Source organism: Cottoperca gobio, chromosome 23 (genome assembly GCF_900634415.1).
Source record: "Cottoperca gobio chromosome 23, fCotGob3.1, whole genome shotgun sequence".
Taxonomy (NCBI): Eukaryota; Metazoa; Chordata; class Actinopteri; order Perciformes; family Bovichtidae; genus Cottoperca; species Cottoperca gobio.
Genome location: NC_041377.1, coordinates 10,410,506 through 10,427,073, shown reverse-complemented (window position 1 = coordinate 10,427,073; position 16,568 = coordinate 10,410,506). Strand labels below are relative to the sequence as shown.

The window sequence follows — 16,568 nt, the reverse complement described above, 5'->3', positions numbered from 1 at the left end:
CAAGATGACTTGGATTGACAAACCTTAGAATTAAACGACTCACTCTATACTGATTGAACTCTTAACAAATTGCTGATTTCACATTTGAACTATTTCTCTTATGAATTTCCACGTGCATTGCTCAAACACAGGAGTTCACTGTTTTTTAAAATTTTGAGTTTGCTCTTTCTTTTGTAAACAAATTATGAAAAATCCTTCATAGGTTTTAAAATCATTAATTCAGTCTGTTCTACAATGTAGAATGTAAAAGCAGCTTTCATGGACTTTTCCCAGTGCAGCACGAGTGATGGCTGCGTCTCATTCTGTGTAAATATTCATGGTTCACCTGCAGGTCTCCTTGCTCTGCTAGCCAGCCTGGTGATGCAGCCAGCGGTGGATGCAGCCCCTGTGGGGACCGGAGACTCCTGGATGACCATCCAGCAGCTGCTGTGGCCCTACACAGGGCTCCGGCATAACGGACAGCCCCCTGTCTAGCCCCCGAGACCCGGGGTGGATGGTGTTACTGCCCTCTGCAGAAATTATCTGGGCACTGGGGTGGTAATGTAGTACGGTGTACCACACCTGAGCACGGAGGCTGTTGGGATGTTTACTGGTGCCGAAAACTTCCTAAAACAAGACTCATCGACAGCGCAGGCCTCGGGATAGTTAACCCTCTGGAGGATTTTATGCATCACATCACGTTTGCTCAATTAGTTAGTGTTTGTGTGTGTGCTTGTGTCTGTGTTTTAAGAGAAGAAGCAGTTACAGGTGGTGGAAACTAATCTCTTACAGTGGGCTGATCAACATTCTGTCTGATGCTGGCAACCTTCTACCCGGACCCTTCACCATCTGTCCAATCAGGCTCCATCAGTCATCAGAGCTGGAACAACGTTGACCAATCATGTCACAACTTCATCACAATGACGGCACTGAATCCACCAAGTCATACACTGGGCGCTGTGCAGTTTTCCATTGACAAACATCATGGACGATGGCTCGTGCCTCATGGCTTTATAAACACATTTCATGCACTTGAGGAAACTGTGGACTGCCCACCTTTTTTTAATGGAATTTTGAAGAGGACATTTTATAACCTTTAAGTCTAAGCACTGGTAATAACACTTTCAGTTTAAGTGTTTTTAAGTGTTTGAAATCTATATTTATGAGTTTGTTAGTTTTGAGTGGGGATATGTGAATATCTGTTTATTTTTGTTAAGTTATAATTCTACATTGTTAGTCTTTACACCAAAGGTTTTTATTTTATTTTCCTCTTAAGTTCTTGCTGTGTTTGTCACCGTTTTCAACTTCATATTCTTTTGTATGTTCCAAAGATGTGTGAAACTTTGCACAAATAAAGTAGCAAATTCTACAATAGAAGATGTGTGTTCTTATGTGCATCCAGATGTACATTTCAAATTCAGGTATTCTAAAATGTCTTTAATTTGTTTTTATAAGGTTTATAAGGTTCACACAGTTTACGAATACATCAGCGGTCTGGTGGCACAGAGCAGGCTCTGTACTGTGTCGATGAACAGATAGTTGGATTCTCTGGGCCCTGGCTCTGCCATCAGTGCTCATGTTGTCCTGGAGCATGTGGATAAAGGTCGAGTGAAACTCACTGCCGGGATATAGGTCCGGAGAGAAAGCCTCACTCTTCTCTGTTATTTCCAGCTTCTGACTCCTCTGAGCGCCCAGCAGGTAGAGACTCCACGAGCTCTTAGGCACCGGGTCAGAGCCGAGGTGCTCACACACCTGGCAGACGAGAGGGAAGAAGTGCAGTTTGGTGGGGGAGGGGTATGGGTTTGGATGCTAAATGATGCTGCATCTGTGTGTGAGCGAGAGAGGGAGAATACCTGCATGATTAGATGCTCTGCTCCACATTTAGCATTCCACTTGCTCCACGAGAAAGCGCAGGCAGAGGCGAAGAGGGCCATCTGTTCGTAGGCAGCATGTTCTGTAAGTGGATCCTGAGCAGGAGAGAAACCAGATAACCCGTCATCTCCCACTTCCTGTCACTTTTACACTGATATGTGTTTACAACAGAGTTGTGATGACAAATGAAGCTAAAGCTGACTCAAATCTTGTCTCTTGTTCTGCTGTGAAAGATGCAGACCTTGCCGCAGCTGCTGACGTATTTGTCCGTGTACTCGTTCACAAAGATGTTGACGCCTGCGTTGAGCATGGCTCTCTGCAGGGCGGGGCCACTCATCCACTTCCCTGTGAGGTGAGAGAGACCTCTCTCTTGTTCTGACTGCAGCATACACTGATTACCCTGTTAGACAAAAAGACACATTAAAACCATCAGGCTGCATCTCCTGATTCCTCCTTCTGTTCTTGACGTACAGACGCTCCAGTCTCTCACCTGAATCCTGACACTGAGCTCGCTGAGTGCCCCGTTGACGGTGAAGAGAGCCGAGTCTTGGCCCAACGGCCTGAGCTCCCAGCTCAGGAAGGGAAGGTTGGCATATGTGTCCTGCATCAGCACAAAGGCCTGGAAGGAGTCCATCTTGAATGAGATTTTGGACTCTGCCTCATCATAAGACATGTCAATGATGCCGTCCATCCTCCATTGCTTCACTGGATGAAAAAAATATATTTTAATATTCATGACCTTTTTATTGCGAGACACTACAGGCAAAAACATTGTTGTTTTTCTCGCTCTTGTCAATTTTGAGAGTTTGGGCTAACTTTGCTTCCATAACATGTCTTTAACTCTTTCACACTAGTGGAAAGAAAACATCCAAAATACACCTTTTGTAGATTGTGTAGACCAAAGTTAGCGGGCTGTTTTCTCAGACTCTGATTTATATTTTATATGTTGTCTGAAGAGGGGTTGCTTCATATATCATTCAGAGCCTGATTTATATAACAAATGATTCCTTTGACTAATATGTCAACAAAATTAAAGCTTTATCCAATGTTGAGATTTCTGTTCCAGAAATGTATGTAAATGAGCACATATTTAATAATATAACGCCTCAATTGCATATATGTAGATATATACTGTATGTATATATATATATATATATATATATATATATATATATATATATATTTACTGTATGTAGATATATATGTATACTGTATGTCAGTGGTGGGCCGTCTCTCTGTTGGCCTAAACATCATCAGAATATACATTTAATTTTGATATATTTTTTCCACAAATATGTATTAAATGATTCCCCATAGTCTATTCTCTTCATTTCATAGCTTTCCTCTTGGTTGCGCTGCTTCCAGCCTCAGATTGAGATTTGGAGGGCTGGCCTTTATGTTAGAGCTTTTATCCAATCATATTTCAGCCTTAATGTGTTGCCAGGGTCCAAGAAATCTGCCCTGAGGCCTTCAGAATCAACAGTGCGGGCGCCTGTCGCTTAAAGTGAACGGAAACAAACTGTGGTGTTAACCAATCAGATTTCGAGTTGGTGACATCGGGGCCAGCTAGCAGGCGTACGATAACGTCCGCACGTGCACGTCTTTTGATTGGATACGCACTATTGAGAGGCATGAGCTATGCAGAGCTAGCAAACTTTGAACGAGCTAATTTGTGTAGATTTCTACAAGCTGGTTTTATTTCAACCCACAATGGCTGAAGGAGGAGAAGAGATCGATTTGGTCGCAGATATAATTACAACGCCATTTTCAAGACGAACTTTTCAAGAAAAGATAGACATTGTGAGAAGAGAACGGCCAACCCCGACGCTAGCGAGCCTATCACAGCTGGGAAAAGGGTTTGTCCGCCACTTTCAAATCACTAACTAGGAGCGGTATCCCCCGGCTCACAGCCTCCAAGAGGCACTGCACATTGTACTGCTGGGAATGCCTGCTATTTACAACTAAATGTTTCGTAAATATTAATATAACTCTGTTGTTAGGGTGATGCAACGCCCGGTTATACTGCGTTTCTGTCTAAATGTATAGTTTCTAGAGCCATGGCGTCATAATGATGGTATTAAGAGGTGGAATAATTCAGGTAGGACTGTGTAGGACATCACTGAAGGCCTAGGTGTGAAATGCACGGCCCGCAACTGCTGTATGTAGATATATATACACTGTATGTAGCGTGCGTTGCTGCCTGACACACCTGCAGTATCCCAGCGAGCCACTTGGGGAGTTTCCAAGAAGACGACAGATTCGGGCAGTGTCACAGACACACCAACAAGAGAGCAGGTAAGAACTTCGTTGTCATCAAAGTTAGACTTCTCCATGGGGTAGGGGAACACCTGCAGCCCTTTGTCCAACAGCTACAACAACATGGAGGCAACGTCAACTTTAGCTGCTGGGCCTGACCTAGGCAGCAAGCACTGCAACCCTTTTCTATTTACCTGTCTAATTTCCCAGCCATTGACCTGGTGGGCTTGTGGCGGGAGGTGAAACACGTCATAGTAGAAGACCCCGCCCAGAGGAGTGTACTGCTTTAAGTCCACCACCTGGACACTCTCACCGGGGTCCATCACTGTCAGCTGCACGAGGGAAGAAGTCAATTCCCCCTCAGCTGAAGAGAGAGAGAGAAAAGTTCATTCCTCTGTTGCAAAAATTACAAAAAAGATATAACTCCTATTTTTCCATCCATCTATTTTTACAACAATTATTGGTTACCTCCGCGGACCCCCTGCAGGGGGGTCACAAAATTGTTTGTAGATAAAGCAATTTTAAAAAAATGAAAGTTTTCTTTTTTTTTTTACAACATTTTTTTTTCTTTGCCATTCACATTCCCTCCTCCACTGTACTTCGCGAAGGGCGGCAAATATATACAGTAGGGGGTCCCTGCACCACGCTACACCAGTTTGGGGGTCCTTGGCCTGAAAAACGTTGTGGCTCTTTTGTTTACATGCGAGTGTCAGGAAGTGTTGGGCTGTGCATCTCACCACCGAGTGCCTCCATCTGTGTCTGTATCTGGCTCCCTCTGCCTTCTGCAGGCTGGACACTGTCTCTCCCCGACTGTAGGCTGGCTACACTCTGTCAGAAACAAACAGAATGAGAATACAAACATCACATTGAATCTAGTAATCCTGATCAGTATTCTCTATCTTACTTTCCTCCCTTCAAAGCCTTGGATGGACTGCACCTCCCCGTCCACTCTCTGCTGCACCTCGTTCTCTTCCATCACCTCGCCCTCTCGTTTTGTCTCCCCCTGCTCCGGTACATCTATGTCTGCTGGAACCTCCTCACCGCCTGCAAGAGACCTGGGACCAAACAGATGAGGAAAGACAAGAACAGAGCAAAGAGAACATGGGTGGTATAACCAGCATTAGTATTACTGTAAAGGTATGTGTAGTATTAGCAGTGGTAAGAGCACTATCAGGTACCTGTAGCTGGGTGTGTTTATTCTCAGGTGAGCCATTCTGGCCAGCAAGGACAGATGGTCATAACGTGTGTGGAGGATCCGGACAGCAATATTGCTCACAGCCAGCTGTTTGGGAAGCTCAAAGCCAAGGCCTGTCTCTTCAAAGATCAAACCTTCAAACCTGAATGGACAGATACTTAAATATGTACCAAATATCGTGTTGTGACCTGTGATGGACACCTAGTAAGAGTTTAACATTCAAGGTAACAAAAAATCTTCTTTTATTGTCACATTTAACCCAGATAATCCATCTGTAGCAGCTTCCTCCACAAACCTTGATTTCGTATTGAGGTTACACCAGAGACACAGTGTAATGTTGTCATCCTGGACCACAGTCTGCATGTTGCCTGTCTCAGTGTTGCTGTTCACACTGGCCCTCTATGATCCGGGAGACACACAACACAACAAACAGGAACGGTCACAACGGGCCATCACACGCAGTGTTCGCACATCATGCCTTGGACCTCGCGAAAGTACTAAAAATCAACCCATGAAAACGAATAAATCCTTTATTATAGAGCACCGTTAGTATAAGTGCATCACAATGTGCAAGTACAACTATGATTCTTGTACCTTGAGGATCTCCTCAGTGGTGAGGTGATGTTTACTGTGAATTAGCTCCTGCAAATGTATGAGCCCCTCCTGGTACTTGTGGCCCTCTTGTGGATCTGTAACATCTCTGAGCAGACCCTCCAGCTCCTCCACCAGCTGGAAGGGACAACGTTAATGTGGTTCTTAAATTAGCTTGTTTTAGGCGGGAGCACAATAGTAATGGTGTTGATTTTAATTTAATTTGCATGACACACACATCTACAGACCTGTAGAGCGATGTTGCATTGTTTGAGAACGAGTGTGACGTTGACCTCTGGGTCATCTCTCCATAAGCTGATATATGTGTTGACCTCCTGCTGCACCGCAGGGTCTGGGGTGCCGTCACAATGCAGGTATCTCTCCCACTGGACACAAACATCATCATGTGTGTTAATATCAGCCTGGAGAAATCTTTATTGAGTAAATTATTTTTATATTTATTCAGTCAGGAAAGGAACAAACGGATTGTTATTTTTGTATCAATATTATGGTTTTGTTTTTGCCTGCTGGTGTATGGATCATAAAAGTGTTATTGCATCGTTGGCAACAATACATGTGTCAGATAGTCTCACCATACCTGTCAATATTGGAATTTCAAAATAAGGGAAATTGTTTTGCCGGACTCCGCCCATATCTTAACAGCTCTAAGCCACCAATGTAAACGTAAACACATAAGGGACGGGTATATACATTCAGGAAATACATGTTTGATGAGTTATTATCAATTTATTTGATGATTGTGTAGCTTTTGTTTCCCCCTTGCGATGTCAGAGTCGGGAAACATGTCCGCTACACTGCAACTGAAATCATCGCAGAAGCTGAAGGCTACATTATTTTTGGCGCAAAGCATCGACATCTTTCCCTCAGCTTTGGTCACTTGGTCTACCTCCAAAACAGTTCTTGTCACACATGAAGTCATTGACAGTGGATGTTTTGTGCCTCTTGGGCGATGTTGACGCTTGTGCTTGGACGATTGTTTATGCTGGTGAACATCGCTTTTTCCGCCGTGTGCGATGCTAACATCTGAATGCACACTTTACAAAAAGCACGAGTTTGCCCGACTCTGCTTTTTATTAAATAAGTGAAGGTCTCCTCTCATTTGGTTACTTGCATAAAGTTTTAACTTTTTTGGCAGGTACAACTGCGTCTCCATCTATCTCCTGTTCACTGTGACTCTCATCGTTCGTCTTCTTCTGTGTTATTGTTCCTGTTTTCTTCTTCTGTGTGTTTACTGGCGGATAACGTTTTTCAGCTCATGTTAAACATAATACTGCCACCTGCTCTATCGGAGGCCACTTTACCACTGTACACTTTTTTAAATTAGGCCTATTTTTATTTTTGAAAGGTTAAAAATACGGGATAATCCCGGGAAAAACGGGAGGGTTGACAGGTATGAGTCTCACACAGACAGGAACACACACCTTGGCTTTCTCCACAGCATCTGTTTTCCATTTGGTTACTGCAGTATGATTCTCCTCCAGCAGATGGCGGAGTTCGTTCAGCTCAACTTCTCTGCGCTCGAGGTCCTAACAGCCGAAGACAGCCATGATCACAACAAGCAGTATGAGTATTTCCATAAAAAGTTGTCTATCCTAGTGTTTAAAGACCTGTTCTTTACTCAGCTGTTTGTTTGAAACTGAATTCATCCTCACAAGGAAAAAGAATCAGATAATAATGTACATCACACATGGTACAGTTTACCTTTAACTCAAGCCTTTCTAGCTCTTTGTCCTTCCTCTCTCTTTCCAACCTCTCCTGCTCCTCTTTCTCTGCTTGCAGCTGTGCTTCCTCTATAAAGCAAAACATAATGTGTATGCAGACAGTATCTTAACACATATCCTAAAGCTGCAGGAATCTATTTTATTCCATAACAGTGCTTGGTAGAAGCACAACATAAATGATCAAACAGATCACTTTTCTTCAGTGTCTTGCAGATTTTAATGCCTCATACTATTCACCTGAATGTCAGTGCTTCCAACAAGTACCACGTTTTGCCCAGTTTAGATTAATAGAGACATATACTGGGGTTGGGATTACCTTCCTCACGCAGCCTCCTCTCCTCCTCCTCTTGCTGCTGCTTCGCCTTCTGGGCCTTGGTCAACTTACCTTTTGACTTGATAACCAGCAAAACATTACAAATCAGTGTGTTGGAAAAGGGAACATTATGTAGAACATCATAGGGTGGATACCATAGACTGTATAAAACAGGTGGGTCACACAGTTACTGTACTGTAAGAGTAGGACGGTGTACTCAATGCCTGGCTGCATACTTCAACTACATACCTGCTGTATGGTTATTAGATTAACGTACATTTCTAAATGTGCTGACTGACTTTTGCTCATACCTTTATTTTCTTGGGTGGCTATCATTCATAGGAGAACACATAGAGGAAAGTAAGAGAAGGTATAAAACATGAACTCAAGGCACAAGGGAAATCGGTAAGAAAATTAAGGAATAAAAGAGAAAATTAAAAGTTCTTCTTGCTAACGCTAACTTGAAAGCTACGCAGTGTCTTTACTATCCTATAAGTTAGTAGGTTGTCTTTAGCCTTATTTTCTAGGTGCTGTAACAAAAAGATGATTAGTTTGGTTTAAACAATTTGAACATGACAAAGTTAGGCCAAACAGGGGCAATGTAATCGAAAAAAGTTGTAAAAACTCACCATACTGAAATTAAAAAGCTCTACAGCGTCCAGGTAACCATAGAAACGTTTACGCATGCGTGGTTATCTGTTTTGATTTGCGACATAACGAAACGACTTACGACTGTTTCTACATCCGAGCTATACACGGTAGTCATAGGAAGGACAAAGAAAAGGAGACATCTCTTCATTATCGTATTGCTTGAGTAAACACCCCCACCCAACTGAAGAACACGGGTACATATGAATGCACTGTTTAATACAGTTCGTAGAGTCTGTGATAAATGTAACATTTGTTAAATGCTAACTAGCAAACTACCTGTAACGTTAGCTAGCTCATTCCAGAGTCGCATGATTAACGTTAGTTGTCGCAACTCTTTTATATTTCGTTTATATAGTTTGTCTGTCTTCTTTCACTCATATATGTCTCTGTTGGTAATGTCATATCAGTTATCAAACAATATCTTTCGTATTATTCTCGTTTCAGGAGCTGTGACCGGCCACCTCACCTCTGACATGGCCAACCCTTTAAGGGGTCAGGTTATAAAGCTTTACAAAACTGTAAGTGAGTCAGTGACACAAACACCTATATACGTTCAGGTTGTGGCCTGTGCTGCACGTGTTTGTAACGTGTCTGTCTTCCTCTAATAGCTGCTGTATCTTGGCCGTGAATACCCCCAGGGAGCAGCTTATTTCAGAGGGCGCCTGAAGTCAGCTTTCATGAAAAACAAGGACGTGGAGGATCCTGAAAAGATTCAAAAGCTCGTGGCTCGGGGAGACTTTGTCATCAAGGAGCTGGAGGCTCTGTATTTTCTCAGGAAATATCGAGCCATGAAGAAGAGGTATTACGAACCAGAAAAATAATTAGACTTATAGACAGCACCTATCAATGTGGTCATATTTAATTTATATTATTATGGAACAATGTTATTTCTCCATACACACCTCTTGACATTTACACACAAAAATAACAACAGTTGCCTTTTTATATAGAGAAATAAACTACGCTTGCTTCACAAGGGAAACGGATGTAAGTGCCAGAACGTGATTATAATGAAGCTATTACAGAATGCGCTTTGTATTTTTTATACTCAAGTTGTACCATAAAGAAAAGTGTTTTAACCATAAATACTGTATATATGTTAATATCATAGGTTTTCCTTTTCAAAACAGCTGGAAGCCAAGGTATCAGACTGACTGAAGCATGTTGTACATTGTATTTTCAGTGTATATATTTGTAAATACATGGTCAAACTTCTTGAAGAGTGAATGTACATGACTATGTACCAATGTACTATTAGATAGAAAACAATCAGTATTTTAAAACAGTGTGTCATAAATAAATATTATAAAATCACAGCAGTATTCAACAATTTAACTCCTTTGACTCATTGCTTGTATGAGATTCTACCAGAAATATATTTGTTGTCTTGTATCAAGAAGTTGTCACAAGATCTGTCAAACATATTGATTTAGAAATCTCCCACAATTCCCACAAACTGAAATATTAGAAATTCTGACATACTAGATACTTTGGAAATTTCATAAAGAGGTCAAATAAAACAGAATTTATTAACTCAGAATGTTTCAATAATGGTAGAAATTTCAAAACGTTCTAAAAAAAGCAGAAAAGAAACTTGTTTAAACTGAACTCAATTCCTGACTTTGCCTGCATTATATTTTACAGTTTTGATACGATTTTGTATGTTATGTTCCAATTGATTTATACTTAAATGGTTTCTTGCTGTCACAATATCTTTCTGCAGAAAGGATCAGAGCATACAGCACAAATGTCTGTCAAGCAATGATGCTGTGTGAAAGGTGTGGCCTCATCTTTATACACTCCAGGTGACACATGGGGGGTCAAGAAAGGGGTAAGGGAAAGAGTTCTGCTGCAACTAGTTAAGAACAAAACTGGCTTTAATTAGTTCAGGCAGCCCCACTTCCTCCTTAACAGCTGACTCCTTTCCCCCACAATGAACACCTAGGTCATCTTAAGGTCATACCTTCACACAGTACCATTTCACTAATGAGTACCAAGCCATGGAGCAGGGGAGTAAAGCAATGCAGGGCTTTTGTCACTTTTCTGTCCTGCGGCTCTGATTGGAGCCAAACTGTCTGTGGTGGGGAAGTTAAAGCTCTCAGTGACATGCTGGCTCGTCTCAGGAGGCTTGATAAACGTTCTTGTTTAAAGAAAGCATCATTCAGCAGGCCCTGGATCAGAAATAAATGGCCTGTCAGAAAGAGATTATTTCTGCATGAAGCTTATCTGCTGTAACCTTACCTCGGTCGGGTTGGCCAGCACTAGCTGACGAGTCGCTGACGCTCAGGGACAGAGAGAGCGGCAGAGTGTGTCAGAATGTGACCCCTTGTTAGGAAGTCCTTCTGTAGCAGACGGCAAACATCACACAGTGTCCTACCACAGAGTCTACTGGCATTCTGGTGAAAGGCAACCCTTCCACGTATTTCTTTTATTATGCTCACACAAACACACATTAGGTAACAATTATCTAGAAAATAACTATATGTTTAGTCATTTAAGACATTTTAAAAACCACACACTGGAATAGAATCATTTCTGTTCTGTGTTGTTGCACAAATTAATATTAAAAGCAGCTCTATTTTAAATTGTAACAAATTGTAGAAAGTCACACCATTTCTTTCTGTAATTGTATTAGACAAACAATGTCAAAAACATTATTTGTACTTCATGAGGGAATGCTGTTTTTTGTTAAGTCCAGCTCAACGTCACAGAACGCAGGATTACTGTTGCCAACCTTCATCTCTCTGTCCCTCGTCAGGTCAAGTTTTCCTGTTCGTGTCGTGACCTCGAAAAAAGAAAGAGCACAAAGCAGAAAGTCAGCAGCTGTTATTAGTCGACAGCATTTAATATTCTTCCACTGCTGCAGCACTTACACGGTCTTTAAAAAACTTGAATATGTGATAAAGAGTTGTGTCTTCTTTCATTAATGTAAGCCTCGATTCCACCTTCAGCTTCCAGCCTCCTGAAATGTATGTTAAGAGCACAACAGATCACATCAACAGTACTTTATTCTGAAAAATGCAATTTATGCAACCAAATATGTTGTTTACCTGTAAACAGGCTGACTAACAGCCCCACACTGATAGCTACGATGGTTCCGATAGGACTGAAGTAAAGGTAGGACAGAGAGTACCAGTTATCAGCAAGCACAGGCCTGGAGGGGGAGAACATAGTGTACCCTTAACTCATCTGAGAACACTACATATGGCAAACAATATCCAACCAATAACACCAGCCAGTTACACACTTACTTGTCATCGGTATTGTGTACTGGTGCTGTGGTGATGGAGGCTAGGTGTGTTGGCAGAGCAGTGGAGGTCCAGTTGAGGCTGCCGGAGGTGAAGTTACAGCCTTCTGTGGTCAGTGACAGAGGTCTGCTCATCTCAGGAGGGGGAGGGTATATCTGGGCTCCGATGCCCACCCACAGAGACATAACCAACCCTGACACAAGACCTGACAAAGCTCCCTAAAAGACATTTTAATCACTGAAAATATGAAAATAAGCAGGTATATTCCCTGAAACTGCCAACATCAGAGCACTACCTTTGTTCAGTCTGAGCCACAGTCTGCTCCAATCTTTGCATGTAAACTATTAATTAAAAATCAATACAGTGTTTTTGAGAATTGATACAGTGTCACAAAACACAGGATTGTGTTATTTTAGTGTATCAATATTTACTTACAGCCCTAGAATTTATAGGGTCAATTATTATCCCAGGAGTAAAACTAAAAAAATGTTTTTAATCCGATTGATTTATTGGATTAACGTCTCTCTCTTATTGGAATCACAATAACAACAAAAAACGACACTTGAAGACTTACTTTGGAGTTGGCAAATGGACAGAGGATGCCCAACGTAAACATGCCAAGTAGAGGACCTCCAATGATGCCAAATATACTGATGGCTGCCTGTATAAAGAAGCACATGTCAGTAAGTTGTTATAATAAAACCTAACCCCCAGACGGAGTCACCTGCTAAAGCCTACAAACAGATCCACCTGTAAGATGCCTCCCATGAGTGAAGCCAGTCCAGCCATTCCAATGCATAAAAGCCCGTACATGATGCCTGCAACAGGGACAACATTAGGGAAGAATCTGACCGACAACTCATTCAGCTGAAACACTGTACATGAGGACCACTCACTCAGCCCTTTAGAGATCCAGGACAGATGTTTCTCAGACAGGTTCGTGTACGGTTTGATCAGATCCTCGACTGTCACTGCAGCCAGTGCATTGATGCTGGAGGACACTGTGCTGGGTGGATACAACACCAAAATCACTCACAGTCAAAGAAGAACCGTCGGACAAATTCCTTACGTATACGGATACAAATAATGAGCTTATTACCTGAGAGATCCACTATATGCAGCTGCAACAAACAGGCCAGGAAGGCCAGGATAGTCTCCCAGGATGTCCATCACCAAATATGGCATCAACTACAGAGATACACAGATTTAACATATGGCATCAGAGCTGGAGTCTCACAATGCATGAATAGATTCATACACACATGTACAGTATATACATATATACAGGGGTGGAAGAGGGGTATTCAGATCCTTTAAGTAAAAGTAGAAATACTCCATTACAAGTAAAAGCCCTGGAATTAAAACGTTACTGATAGCTGTCAGCTCGTACCTGATCCGGAGCAGAGACGCGTCCGGCGGTCCATGGGTCACAGTTCTTATAGACTGAGAAGAGACACATCCCTGCAAACACTGAGCACAGCAGGATGAAACACAGGCCCAGCAGGTTGATGTACAGAGATCTGGAAAAAGGAAGAATCAGGAGCAAACCTTCCTTTGTCTCTCCTACAGTGCACTAATCCCTGCGTGCTTGGTGACTGAGCAGTGGCACGCTTGAAGTTTACATTGGTTTCCACAGAAATATGAAAAATATAAAAGACAATCAAAGGAGCCAATATGTATACGTCACGTGTCTCTGTAAATGTCTCTCCCGGTAAAACAGGACTCACAGTCTGGCATGAGTGATGCTCTTGCAGGAGATGTATCTCTGAACCTGGGCCTGGTTGATCCCATAGATACTGATCCACACAAATGCTCCTCCAACAGTTATGGTCCAAAACGTGTGTCTCCTCAGAGGGTTCGTGTCAAAGCTAGTGAAACAGACAAGGAAGTTTGAAGTTAAAAGCTTTTTAATAATGTCAGAAATTGTTCAGTAGTCCCCTCCGACAAACATTTACCAGGTCAGGTGACAACTACGTACTTCAGAGGTTGATGCAGATTGCCTGAGCGCTCTATTAAACCATTGAGCGGTCGTTTGTCGGTACATTTTGTCAAATTCATTCATGCAACCTGTTAAGGTGTGCTTGTGGATGCCGTCTCTGATTTAGGGCACAGTTTGAGATAAAGCTTTTGAAAGATTAAGAATGTGTCACGGTGTATCAACATGCAGCCATGCTGTACCTCTTCTGTTCAGTGTTTCATCTCTTCCCACCGTTCAACAGCTATTCAATTTAATATTCTGACGCACACTCACTCCCAAAAGTTGAGTCTCCCTCCTTGTTGTGAATCTGAGATGATGGGGAGGACTCCCCCTTGCACGACCACAGACCTGACGATGACAGACAGGAAGCCTGCAAGCATGACACCAAGCTGGAGGGGAGCATTTTAATTTGTTGCACTTTAAATATTGTTCATGTATAACAATGATACGTGTAATGCATTAATGCAAAACATGAGCCAAATTGTTGGCCTACCTGAAACACGTCTGTCCACACCACGGCCTTCAGGCCGCCCTGTAACGATGCAGATCAGGTGAGATGTCAACACTTGCCACGAAAAAAGTTCATTACATTTTAATTTGCAGTTAAAGCAGATTTAATGACATACCATGGTGCAGTAAAAGGTACAGACCACACCTGTGGAAACAACTGCACCCCACAGATCCATCCCAGTGACTGCAGAGAGAGGGAAGTTCTGACTAACTCAAGTGAGCAAAGCCAAGCAGCCTTAAGTGCCCTCATGCAGGAATGTTTTCATATCTGACCGCTGTGGACTAATAACAACATACCTTGGTTTAAAGCAAGAGCTGGGGCATAAATGACGATTCCAGTGTAGATGATCTGATGAAATAATAGAGACACAAATGACGCTCGGGTGTCAGATTTGCTGTTTCACCCTCAGCGGTCAAAGCCCTGTCTTCTTACTCACTGTCTGAACAATGAAGAGTGAAGTCCCCAGCAGACGGGTTGCTCTGCTGAAGCGCAGCTCCAGGTACTTAGCAGAGGCAGGACACAGGCACAAAAGAGCAGACAATAATATGAAGGTCAGTATCGGAAAGACAAATTGCACATTATTGATATTTTAAACACCGTATTATCATGAATTGACCAATACAACAGTAATGACTCATTTCACAGGAAAACCAAACATGTCACATATTTCATGACTTTTTGAATAGAGCAGAATAGAAAAGCCACACAGACGCTCACACACCTCATACGTGCTGGTGATGTCCAGCCTGTAAAACACTGGCAGAAAGACCTCGGATGTGACCACCATCGTCACTATATAGGAGAGACCATAAAATCCAATATTGGCTCCGTAGCGGTACACCTGCAGAGGGACGGTAGGAGTTAGTATGTTTTCTATGATTTGGCAAAGTTGTTTTAGAAATCTTATTTTGTTCTATGCACAATTTGCAATTGTGTATTCATTAATTCCCTATATAATTACACGGGTGATAACAGCTCATGAGTTCAAACATCCTGCCACATTTCTACATTTTTACTATGTGTTCAACCAAAGAAATACAATAAAGAAGTATCAAATTAACACTTAAAACTGATGCAATGTCTCATTCTCTCTACTGTTGTGTCTCTGATTCACTTGAGTCAGGGAATCTGCCCTGAGAAAGTTTTCTTGCATTAAAAGAATAAATCCTGCAGACTGAACTAGACACAAAATGAATTCTCGGGAAAGACGGTTGTTGAACTCGTCCCTTGGAAATCTGCTGACACCTTACCTCGGCTGGGTTGGACAGCACTGTGATGGCTGACATGAAGCTGGCGGTCAGGGACAGGGACACGGGCAGGGCCGTCAGTCTTCGGCCCCCCATTAGGAAGTCCCCCGAGCTTTGCTGGCCCCTGTCCGCCCAGGCGTAGTAGACCCCGACGGCAGCGGACACAAGGAGCATGAGAGCAAACACCAAATAGTCCGCGGCCACAAAGGAGCCGACGAGCACAGAGTCCCCCGACATTCTGCTGGATGTCAGAACTAAACTAGAAATAAAACTTTTAAGAAAGTTACTGAAACTGTCCCATGTGCTTTGCACTCAGAGGGGAAAAACAGATCCTCTATGGATGACTGGACGTCCTGATACATCACCCTCTCACTCAACACTGAGCTGAGAGCAGGACCACGGATAGAAACCTTTTATATATGTGTGTTTGTGTGTGTGTGTGTGTGTGTGTGTGAGAGAGAGAGAGAGAGAGAGAGAGAGAGAGAGAGAGAGAGAGAGAGAGAGAGAGAGAGAGAGAGAGAGAGGGAGCGAGAGAGAGAGAGAGTTTCATGGAGGTACATGTGGAGTCAACAGGCGAGGAGCAGCAGAGCCACATCATTCTCAGACTGCAACAAGGACGTGTATGTATTACAGTATGTGATAAGCTGTGTTGTATATCTAATTTGCATCTTAATTCAAAGTTGTTCATGTCCTACAAACACTCCCTGCATATTTCTGATATCAGCTCCCACTCTGTGTCCCTGTCGTTCAGTGTCCCAGCAGTATTCACTCTTTTTACACTAACCTTTACACTTACAAACACTGTTTACAGGTGTTTCGATTCTAGACGACATAAAATATATAAAAAAATTGAAATAAATAAAAGAAAGAACAGCAGAAACAAGCAGGAGTCTCTCATCACTGCTGCACACAGTTTCTACTAACTGACCAAAGTTTATTTGTTACTCTTTCCGTGCATTTGTATTTTTAACTATCTTGCACAATG

General features: G+C 42.5%; 4 protein-coding genes across 14 annotated transcripts in view; 2 read left to right on the top strand and 2 right to left on the bottom strand.

Annotated features, from left to right (window-relative positions):
- The window catches only part of lrmp (lymphoid-restricted membrane protein), a 28,496-nt gene extending 27,145 nt beyond the window's left edge, over nt 1-1,351 (top strand). For all 9 annotated transcript variants that reach the window (XM_029462364.1, XM_029462365.1, XM_029462366.1 and 6 more), the window contains one exon: nt 332-1,351. In XM_029462364.1, coding sequence (XP_029318224.1) covers nt 332-474 — 143 coding nt within the window. In that variant the 3' untranslated portion in view covers nt 475-1,351. The remainder of the gene's footprint in view (nt 1-331) is intronic.
- Nucleotides 1,051-8,705, bottom strand: dnai7 (dynein axonemal intermediate chain 7). Its single transcript, XM_029462374.1, is given in 17 exon segments — nt 1,051-1,529; nt 1,531-1,731; nt 1,833-1,946; nt 2,093-2,251; nt 2,342-2,556; nt 4,061-4,220; nt 4,302-4,471; nt 4,845-4,935; nt 5,012-5,162; nt 5,286-5,444; nt 5,598-5,701; nt 5,897-6,031; nt 6,142-6,279; nt 7,336-7,440; nt 7,616-7,704; nt 7,952-8,027; nt 8,578-8,705. Coding segments are annotated over 17 exon segments (2,199 nt in total). The 5' UTR covers nt 8,635-8,705; the 3' UTR covers nt 1,051-1,454.
- On the top strand, nt 8,658-10,377 carry lyrm5a (LYR motif containing 5a). 3 transcript variants are annotated; one of them, XM_029462379.1, is made up of 4 exons: nt 8,658-8,793; nt 9,044-9,117; nt 9,208-9,398; nt 10,323-10,377. In XM_029462379.1, the coding sequence occupies exons 2-4, from the start codon at nt 9,073-9,075 to the stop codon at nt 10,372-10,374; spliced, it is 288 nt and encodes a 95-aa protein (XP_029318239.1). In that variant the 5' UTR covers nt 8,658-8,793; nt 9,044-9,072; the 3' UTR covers nt 10,375-10,377. The 3 variants fall into 3 exon arrangements, with proteins under 3 accessions (XP_029318239.1, XP_029318240.1, XP_029318241.1); XM_029462380.1 differs by lacking the exon at nt 10,323-10,377 and adding an exon at nt 9,730-9,913; XM_029462381.1 differs by lacking the exon at nt 10,323-10,377 and having other exon boundaries at nt 9,208-9,913.
- Nucleotides 9,688-15,981, bottom strand: slc5a8 (solute carrier family 5 member 8). Its single transcript, XM_029462375.1, has 17 exons — nt 15,587-15,981; nt 15,058-15,177; nt 14,773-14,838; nt 14,633-14,684; nt 14,452-14,519; nt 14,319-14,357; nt 14,099-14,214; nt 13,575-13,715; nt 13,238-13,367; nt 12,947-13,035; nt 12,744-12,853; nt 12,598-12,665; nt 12,422-12,508; nt 11,851-12,065; nt 11,650-11,753; nt 11,473-11,561; nt 9,688-11,384 (listed from the first exon to the last, which is right to left on the bottom strand). The coding sequence occupies exons 1-17, from the start codon at nt 15,818-15,820 to the stop codon at nt 11,265-11,267; spliced, it is 1,848 nt and encodes a 615-aa protein (XP_029318235.1). The 5' UTR covers nt 15,821-15,981; the 3' UTR covers nt 9,688-11,264.
- Nucleotides 15,982-16,568: the final 587 nt, after the last annotated feature.